Genomic DNA, 10,903 nt, shown 5'->3' with positions numbered 1-10,903 from the left:
CTCAGGCTGTGGCTTAACCCACTGTGCCAAAATGCTAACCCCTATATGTAGCTATTGAAGGGTTAATTATGCTTTCTGCTTAACCCAGGAATAATTTAACTGGTTTTCTAGGAGTTGATCCATTGTATTTGTAGGTAATATTACTAATATTTTTATAATATTCTCCTTAATGTTTTATATATCCACTCTATAGTTATATCCTAGCTTTCTTTCAAAATGTTCTTTATTTTATTAATAACATTTAATTAATAAATAATAATTATTTTATTAATAGTCTTGCCAGAGATTTATTTTTTTTATGTAAACAATTTACTAAAAAACCAAGACTGGATTTATACATTCCCAGAAACTTACTTATCTTTATCAAACTATGAAGGACCTGAAATTCTTTGAACATTGTAAGATTCAGTTTATAATCATACCAATTTTGAATTAAGAAATTATTCAAGTAGCTTTACAACAAAGACAATAGAAATTTTCAGTTTGAACATATGTACACTTCCTCACTTATTCAAGGAGCCTCCCAATTAATATATTCAGATCTTAACATTATATTTGTATTATTCTAAAATAATACACCAAATAAAGATCTTTAAAGTCCTGCATACTGTTTCAGTAGGAGGCACACCGCTAATTAGATTAATATATTAGCATTATCCTTTAGTCATAAAAGTAAAACTCCTGGTAAGGATTTACTGGTATTATAGCAAGGAAAAATACAATTAACCAGTGTTGAAAAATAAATGAAAACTTACTTTTTTACTGAGTCTTTATTGTATTTTACATAAAAAGCATATTAAAAGTGAATCTATGTTGACTTTTCCACAACGAACACCCATGTAGTGGGAAGGATTAAAGCTGTCTAAACAATACTAACATGTTCAATAAATTATCCAGGTGTTTTCCTACAAATACTTTGATTACCTGAATTAGCTGATTTTTCAACAAAACAGTAAGCTGTAGCCTTCATACAGTCTTTGCTAACAGCAACAGCCACCTGCTACTTAAATTTGGAGAAAAATAGCGTAAGAATAAAATCCCTGAATAGTTTAACCCAATGCTTCAAGAAACAAGATCACCAAAAAAGAAACATACCAATTATGCATCTAGAGGGGAAAACAAAACACAGGCACTTAGTCAATGTCCATCAAATGACCATCACTAACATTCTATTATTACGAGAGTAACTACCAACACATGAGCTGTAGATTAGAGTAGCTTTAAATAATGTTAATGGCAAATCAGTAATCAGTATGTACACAGAAACACTAACCTGAAATCATATTCGAGTACCATTAACTGTTTGGTGTATGTGATATACACTGAATTCTTTCACTTTGTTAACTGCTATAAATTCCTTATAAAAGTTCTTTTCCTAATACATAATTATCTAAAGAAGATATTTCCCAATATGTGTCAGTTCTTTCACTTCATCATTAAGTATATATTGAAGCAAATTAAACATTACCTATTAACTACATATGAAAGGTAATGGCTGGATTAGTAATATAAAAATGTACTTCTGAGTGAACTACCTAGTTTAGACAGACAAATGCTAGCTAAGTTTGTACTCTGTGCTACCGATATACACTATATTGATTGTACACCAAGAGCTGAGGAGGTGGTCTCTATCCATTTATTTAAAACTTGTGCAATATCTATACTAGTATACCCAGTAGACTCAGAAATACTTGCTCAAACAGGTATAAAACTTTAAGCAAACCTCAAATCTATATTTCTCTGACATATAAGTATTTTTGGGGGGTGCTGACATAAATTTAATGTGCTTTGATATTCTAGCTAAGTACAATAAAAATAACGTGGGCTTGGTTTTTCTTCTGTAATGGTTCAAGTCCTTTTTTAAAATTTATATAAGGGGAACTGATTTCATGTATTTCATATATACAGTTTTAAGAACATACCGATACTTCCCACCCTACCCTCCCTCAATCCACTTCATTGTTTATTAGTATTATGTTTCCAATTTAAGGGAACAACAAAAAGGTCACATTGTTCTCAGTATGAATTACAGTCCTCATCAATGGGATGTTCTTTATGTATGACAGTGTAGTTCTTTCTTTGTTTTTCTAACATAAAAGAAGTCAAGCTCAGTTACAAATTAGAACTCGTTCAGATACAATATGAGAATGTTTAATACTAACTTAAAGTTCTGACTTCTAAATGGTAGTTCCTCCTCACTTAACATTTTTCCTTCCATGAAGACCTGTTGTGTTTGGCTTCATACTGGGTTATTAAATAAGACTTAAGTGTTATTAAATAAGAGCCAATACTGTCTGAACTTATTAGTCAAACTCAAAATTATAAAACTACTCCAAAACAGAAAAATGGCCATCACTGTACTCAAAAATACTGTCCAGGACATCAGATCAATGGTCAAATCCAATGCCTTTGCTGTCGTCTTATGGTATTGAAAACATGGATATTTCTAATACACTGATTTGTACTGTTTTCAAAAGTTATTAGTAGACTTAAAATCTTACATTTTAATTTCAAATTTCCAAACTCCAGATTAATCCAGAAAGCATAAACCACATGTACCTGAGGTAGGTTTCTCACTTCAACAATGTGTTACTTCTATTACAATTTAAAATTTTTTAAATTAAGAAAAAGATCACCTGACTTTACATGACAACTTCCCCAAAACTTAGTTTTTTATATTTTAAACTAATCAAACAAATGTAAAAATGCTAATCTACTACTATTCAGTAAATCCCTTACATTATTTAGAATTACATGTCCAAAAGCATTTCCCTTCCTCCATTAAGGTACTATAGTGCAATAAAGTTACCCACAATTCTAGAAAGATGAAATAAAAATGGCTACAGTAATTTTCAAGTTAATTCCTATCAGAAATAAGGAAGGTAAGTCGTGTTCATTTTAAAAATAATACAGTTACTGTTTTCAAAACAATCTCATACACATACTAGAATTTTGGATGTGCTTTATTATACAACAAATTCCCAAGAGATACAGGAAATAATATTTGTAAATAGGAGTAGTAATTTTGTGAACACTTGTACTTCACCGATAATAGCCAAGTTTTCTACGGTAGCAAACATGCACTTAAATTATCTTTAAAAAAGTCAATGCTTTTTATGTTTTACAAATAAACTGTAGCAGATTCTACTTATTTTTAATGGTCAAGGGGAAAAAAATCTGTGAAATAAGTACACATTTTAAGGAGGTGAGATGGTTTGCCCAAGCTGCAGGCCTATATTTGCACCTGGTATCATCAAGCTAAAAAACCAAAACTTATGGCTGGAAACATTCCCAAAAAACTGAAGAAAAGGAAAAATGATAAACCAGTCTTTAAAAGCACTAATAATTAGTATAATTTAAAAAAAAAATAAATGTTCTCTTAAGTATGAATTAAATGGAACACTCAACATATTTCTTTTATTGAGAAACTAATATACTAACATATTTTAAGGTTGGAGACTGACAGCATCTTCATACTTAGAGTGTAAGTGAGAGGGCAGGTGTTTGGCCTAGCAGTTCAGATGGCAGTGGGTAAGATGCCCATGTACTGCTCTGGAGTCCCTCGGTTGCATACCTTCTCTGGCTCCCATTCCAGCTTCCTGCTGATGCAAACACTGGGAAGGCAGCAGTGATGACTCAAGTAACTGGAGCCCTGCTACCCACATGGTAGATCTGGATTTTGAGTTCCTGCTACCCCTTGCTCCTTGCAGAATTGGGGGAGTGAAACAGCAGATGGGGAAAGAATGCTCTCTTTTTCAGATGAACATTTGAAAAAGTGTGAGGAACTAGGCAACAAAAAGATGTAACTAAGGGTAACTAAAAGGAGATGAGTACCTTGCAACCAAGGTGGTGACCACTCTGACATATGGGCAGAAGTCACTGTTCCCATGCTGCGTAAAAGTCTCCAAGAAGGAAGCACTCTTTGCAGTCATTCTGCAACAATACCAACGTTGGTACTCTGAACTTTTTGTGAGCAGAGTATACAAGGGTACTTGAAAAAGTTCATGTAAAAATGGAATTAAAAGGCAAGTTTAGGGGCCGGCATTGTGGTGTGAGAGGTTAAGCCACCACCTGCAAGGCTGGCATCCCATAGAGGCACTGGTTGGAATCCCGGCTGTTCCACTTCTGATCCAGCTCCCTGCTGGCCTAGGGAAAGCAGCAGCGGAGGGCCCGAGTGCTTTGGTCTCTGCACCCACATGGGAGATCTGGATGAGGCTCCTGGCTCCTGGCTTTGGCCTGGCTCAGCAAAGGCCACTGAAGCCACTCGGAGAGTAACCAGTGAATAGAAGAGCTCTCTCTCTCCCTCTAACACTTGCCAGAGATTTATAAGTTCATTGATTCTTTGTGGAAATGAAACTTTTACTAATTACCACATAAAAATATACATTGCATTTCTTTGTACTTAATATTTGTCCTTCAATTCTTCTTCATTTTTGATTATAATGTATTTTTTCTTATTTTTTAAGTTATATGCTTAGCTCATTAATTCTATACTTTGGACTTTCTTTTAAATTTATTCTTCATATTTGAAAAGCAGAGAGAAGAGTCTTCCATAACTGGGATCACTCCCTAAATGTCTGCAACAGCCAGGACTTCAGCAGCCTGAAGTCAGGATCCTGTAACTCCTTGTGGGTCTCTCATGTGGGGAGCAGAGACACAGCTACTGGAATCATCACTGCTGCCTCCCAGGGTGCAGCAGGAAGCTGGATCAGAAGCATAGACAGGATTAAACCCAGGCCCTCCAGAAATGGATGCAGGTGTCCCAAATTGCATATTTTAAAAAATGGCTTATTTATTTGAAAGGTTGAGTTACTGAGAGAGGGAGAGACCCACTGAGGGAGAGAGAAATCTTCCATCTTCTGGTTAATTCCCAAATGGCCAGGGCTGGGCAAGGCCAAAGTCAGGATCCAGGAGCCTCTTCTGGATCTGCCACGTGTGTGCAGGGGCCCAGGGACTTGGGACATTTTCCACTGCTTTCAAACCAGGCAAGTTAGCAGAGAGCTAGATTGGAAGTGGAGCAGCTGGGACTTAAACTGGCACCCATATGGGATTCTGTACTGCAGATGCAATTTAACTGGCTGTGCCACAGCGCCAACCCCTCAAATTCCATCTTAACTGCTGCACCAAATGCCTGTCCCCTCTTCAATTTTTTAAGGAAAAGCAGTGATATAACTTCAAAGCTGTACATTTAAATATTGCATATATATACATGTGTGTGTATATATATATATTGCACACATTTTAATCACTTCTGTGACATAATGGAGAGAGTTCAGATGGAATCATCATTGCTAGGAATACTGGGGAGAACCCTGTGCTCTGATGGGTACTCTCCCATCTTCTCCATGAGATTCATGGGTCCCAGTTTTCCTAGGAAAGTTCTAGTTCATAACTGTTCATTCACACTATTTAGAGTGACCCTTGATCATCTCAAAATGTCTTTGTTTAGGCTGGAAATTAAAAAGTCACCCTACTGGCTCAAGAATGTACTAAAGAGGGACCAGTGTTTTGTGTGGCATTTGTTACTTCCTGGGACACATGAATTCATATAGAGTGCCGGGTTGAGTCCCAGTCTGCTTCTGATCCTGCTTCCTGATAATGTGCATCTTAAGAGGCAGCAGGTGATGGCTGAGGTACTTGGATCCCTGCCACCCACTTGGGAGATTCAGACTGAGTTCTGGCCTGTTGGCTTCAGGCTGACTCAGACCTGGCTGTTATGGGCATTTGTGGCACAAACTAGCTGATCAACTCTCCCTCTCTCTCCTTGTCTCCCTCTCTCTCCCTCTCTTCCCTCTCCCTCTAGACAAGTGAAAATAAATAAAATATTTTAAGAGAGTTAAAGAACATTAAGTACCAAGAATGTTGTGGTATTACACTTGGGACATGGATAAGGAGTGAGAAGGATCTAATGATGAACTGTTTATCAATGCTGTACAATAGGGAGTCCTGAATACTATCCAAGTGAGAGCTATACTAAGAGAAAAAAAAAACAATGTACAGAATGCAGAGGTGTATGGCCCAGAGTTTCTTCCTGTGTGTGTCTGATTTTGCTGCCTTCCTCAGTCCTGTGAGCTAAAGGAAATTGCATAGGCAGTAAGATCAGGCAATTCCTCTGAACAGCCTCCAGAGGGCCCTCTTCATGTCCCTGTTCCTCAGGCTGTAGATGAAGGGATTCAGCATGGGTGTAACCATGGTGTACATCACTGAGGCCACTGTACCGTTCTTGGGGGATGATGAGACAGCAGCACTCAGATACACCCCAAGGCCTGTCCCATAAAATAGGCAAACTACAGACAGATGAGAACCACAGGTAGAGAAGACTTTATACCTCCCATCTTTGGATGGGATGCAGAGAATAGAGGAGAGAATCTGAGCATAAGAGTAGAGGATCCCTGAGACTGGAACCCCACCAATGATGACACCAATCACATAGATTAACACGTTGCTGCTGGTGGTGTTGGAGCAAGCAAGATGGACAAGCTGAGGAGCGTCACAAAAGAAATGAGGGATTTCCATGATTGTGCAGAACCTAAGTTGTGACACCATCAAACAGTGCAGCTTGGACTCCACAAGGCTGATGAGAAGTGATCCCAGGACCAACAAGCTACAGAGGCGGGTGTTTATGATGACCGAATAGTGCAGGGGGTAACAGATGGCCACCAGTTGGTCATAGGCCATCACAGTCAGGAGCAAACTGTCCAAACAGCCAAAAAGGTAAACAAAAGACACCTGAGTTAAGCAGCATGCATAGGTGATGGATTTGCTATGTGTCTGGAGGTTCACAAGCATTTTGGTGATGGTGGTAGTACTGAAGCCAATGTCAGCCAAGGACAGGTTGCAGAGGAAGTAGTACATGGGGGAGTGCAGTTGGGAGTCTGAGCTGACAGTCAAGATGATGAGCAGGTTCCCGAGCACCATGACCAGGTACATGGGCAGGAACAGCACAAAGAGGAGGGGCTGCAGGGCTGGATCCATGGAGAGGCCCAGCAGGAGGAATTCCCAGACACATGTGAGGTTCTGCACTTCCATGTAGATGGGACACCTTCTCAAAAAGAAGAGAGTGTTAGAAGAAACAGCACAGGAGTAGAGGCACCCAGCTGAGTGTCTGTGTTGTGAAGACTGACAAATCCTAAGTCATGGATCTGCCCCCAGGACCACTCACCCCAGGATGTTGAGCAGTGCTTCCCAGGTGTGCCGTCTGCACAGAATTCTTCCGATTGCTTTGCGTGCTATCCGCCCATGTCTATACATCCACATTGGAAACAGTAAACCAGGAACTGGGACTGTGATGTACAAGGTTAAGCCTCTGCATATAGTGCCAGCATCCCATGTGGGTACCACTTCAAGTCCCAGCTATGCCACTTCGGCTCCTGGGCCCCTGCGGTCTATGTGGGAGTCCCAGAAGAAGCTCCTGGCTTTGGCCTGGCTCAGCCTCTGCTACTGTAGCCATTTGGGAGAGAGAACCAAAGGATGGAATATTTCTCTCTCTCTCTTTTCCCCCTTTCTCTGTGTGTGTTTGTGTGTATGTGTGTGTGTGTGTCCTCCATTTCTATCTTTCAAATACATAAATCTTTTTTTAAAAAAAAACATTAAGTGAAAGACTGTTGCAATATTATGAGATACCACATTACACGTTAGCCCCTACATTTGAAGGAAACATAGAAAATGACCTTCTCTCAAAAAAATAATTCTGGTCAATGAACACTAAGAAGCAGTCAAATATACTTCATCTTATCTAAATGCAGTACAAGAAATTCCAAAATTGAACCAGGAAGACATAGAAAACTTAAATAGACTCATAACTGAAACAGAAATTGAAACAGTAATAAAGGCTCTCCCAACAAAGAAAAGCCCAGGACCAGATGGATTCACTGCTGAATTCTACCAGACATTTAAAGAAGAACTAATCCCATTTCTTCTCAAACTATTCAGAACAATCGAAAAAGAGGGAATCCTCCCAAATTCTTTCTATGAAGCCAGCATCACCTTAATCCCTAAGCCAGAGAAAGATGCAGCACTGAAAGAAAATTATAGACCAATATCCCTGATGAACATAGACGCAAAAAACCTCAATAAAATTCTCGCCAATAGAATACAACAACACATCAGAAAGATCGTCCACCCAGACCAAGTGGGATTCATCCCTGGTATGCAGGGATGGTTCAATGTTCGCAAATCAATCAATGTGATTCACCACATTAACAGTCTGCAGAAGAAAAACCATATGATTATCTCAATTGATGCAGAGAAAGCATTCGATAACATCAACACCCTTTCATGATGAAAACTCTAAGCAAATTGGGTATAGAAGGAACATTCCTCAATATAATCAAAGCAATTAATGAAAAACCCACGGCGAGCATCCTATTGAATGGGGAAACGTTGGAAGCATTTCCACTGAGATCTGGCACCAGACAGTGATGCCCACTCTCTCCACTGCTATTTAACATAGTTCTGGAAGTTTTAGCCAGAGCCATCAGACAAGAAAAAGAAATTAAAGGAATACAAATTGAGAAGGAAGAAGTCAAACTATCCCTATTTGCAGACGATATGATTCTTTACTTAGAGGATCCAAAGAACTCTACTAAGAGACTATTGGAACTCATAGAGGAGTTTGGCAAAGTGGAAGGATATAAAATCAATGCACAAAAATCAACAGCCTTTGGACGGTATGGGGGGGAAGCCATTGTAATCCATAAGTCGTACTTTGGAAATTTATATTCATTAAATAAAAGTAAAAAAAAAATCAACAACCTTTGTATACACAAGCAATGCCATGGCTGAGAAAGAACTGCTAAGATCAATCCCATTCACAATACCTATAAAAACAATCAAATACCTTGGAATAAACTTAACCAAGGACGTTAAAGATCTCTACGATGAGAATTACAAAACCTTAAAGAAAGAAATAGAAGAGGATACAAAAAATGGAAAAATCTTCCATGCTCATGGATTGGAAGAATCAACATCATCAAAATGTCCATTCTCCCAAAAGCAATTTATAGATTCAATGCAATCCCAATCAGGATACCAAAGACATTCTTCTCAGATCTAGAAAAACTGATGCTGAAATTCATATGGAGGCACAAGAGACCTCGAATAGCTAAAGCAATCTTGTACAACAAAAACAAGGCCAGAGGCATCTCAATACCAGATTTCATGACATACTACAGGGCAGTTGTAATCAAAACAGCATGGTACTGGTACAGAAACAGATGGATAGACCAATGGAACAGAATAGAAACACCAGAAATCAACCCAAACATCTACAGCCAACTCATATTTGATCAAGGGTCCAAAACCAATACCTGGAATAAGGACAGTCTATTCAATAAATGGTGCTGGGAAAACTGGATTTCCACGTGCAGAAGAATGAAGGAAGACCCTTACCTTACACCTTACACAAAAATCCACTCAACATGGATTAAAGACCTAAATCTATGACATGACACCATCAAGTTACTAGAGAACATTGGAGAAACCCTTCAAGATATTGGCACAGGCAAAGAGTTTCTGGAAAAGACCCGGGAGGCACAGGCAGTCAAAGCCAAAATCAGCTATTGGGATTGAATCAAATTGAGAAGTTTCTGTACTGCAAAAGAAACAGTCAGGAGAGTGAAGAGACAACCGACAGAATGGGAAAAAATATTTGCAAACATGCAACAGATAAAGGGTTAATAACCAGAATCTACAAAGAGATCAAGAAACTCCACAAAAACAAAACAAACAACCCACTTAAGAGATGGGCCAAGGACCTCAATAGACATTTTTCAAAAGAGGAAATCCAAATGGACAACAGGCACATGAAAAAATGTTCAAGGTCACTAGCAATCAGGAAAATGCAAATCAAAAACACAATGAGGTTTCACCTCACCCCGGTTAAAATGACTCACATACAGAAATCTACCAACAACAGATGCTGGTGAGGATGTGGGGAAAAAGGGACACTAACCCACTGTTGATGGGAATGCAAACTGGTCAAGCCACTATGGAAGTCAGTCTGGAGATTCCTCAGAAACCTGAAGATAACCCTACCGTTCGACCCAGCCATCCCACTCCTTGGGATTTACCCAAAGGAATTTAAATTGGCAAACAAAAAAGCGGTCTGCAGCCTAATGTTTATTGCAGCACAATTCACAATAGCCAAGACCTGGAACCAACCTAAATGCCCATCAACGGTAGACTGGATAAAGAAATTATGGGATATGTACTCTTTAGAATACTATACCAAGTAAGAAACAACGAAATCCAGTCATTTGCAACAAAATTGAGGAATCTGGAACACAGCATGCTGAGTGAAATAAGCCAGTTCCAAAGGGACAAATACCATATGTTCTCCCTGATCGGTGTCAACTGACTGAACACCAAAAAGGAAACCTCCTGAAGTGAAATGGACACTATGAGAAAGGGTGACTTGATCAACATAGCCCTGACTGTTAATGAACAACTTAATACATTATCCCTCTTAGTAGTTTTTTTTGTCTGTTCTACTTAATATGACTGGTTTAATTCTGTAATTAATACACAGTTATTCTTAAGTGTTGAAATTTAACTGAAATGTGATCCCTGTTAAACATAAGACTGGGAACAAGAGAGGGAAGAGATGTATAATTTGGGACATGCTCAAGCTGACTTGCCCCAAATGGTAGAGTTAGAAACATACCAGGGGACTCCAATTTAATCCCATCAAGGTGGCATGTACCGATGCCATCTCACTAGTCCAAGTGATCAATTTCAGTTCACAATTGATCATAATGAAAGGACTAAGAGTCAAAGGGAGCACATAAATAAGTCCAGTGCCTGCTAATACTAACAGAATAAATAAAGGGGAGAGTGATCCAACATGGGAAGGGAGATACTCAGCAAACTCATAGAATGGCAGATGTCCTAAACAGCACTCTGG

General features: G+C 38.8%; 1 protein-coding gene across 1 annotated transcript; it reads right to left on the bottom strand.

Annotated features, from left to right (window-relative positions):
• Window positions 1-5,355: 5,355 nt before the first annotated feature.
• LOC100343863 (olfactory receptor 7E178-like) lies at window positions 5,356-7,484 on the bottom strand. The gene has a single exon (XM_070059224.1). The coding sequence runs from the start codon at window positions 7,027-7,029 to the stop codon at window positions 6,100-6,102; it is 930 nt and encodes a 309-aa protein (XP_069915325.1). The 5' UTR covers window positions 7,030-7,484; the 3' UTR covers window positions 5,356-6,099.
• Between the last annotated feature and the right edge of the window lie 3,419 nt (window positions 7,485-10,903).

The sequence above is a fragment of the Oryctolagus cuniculus genome, chromosome 16, assembly GCF_964237555.1.
Source record: "Oryctolagus cuniculus chromosome 16, mOryCun1.1, whole genome shotgun sequence".
Classification (NCBI taxonomy): domain Eukaryota; kingdom Metazoa; phylum Chordata; class Mammalia; order Lagomorpha; family Leporidae; genus Oryctolagus; species Oryctolagus cuniculus.
The sequence above is the reverse complement of the archived record's forward strand: the minus strand, read 5'-3'. Positions and strand labels throughout refer to the sequence as shown.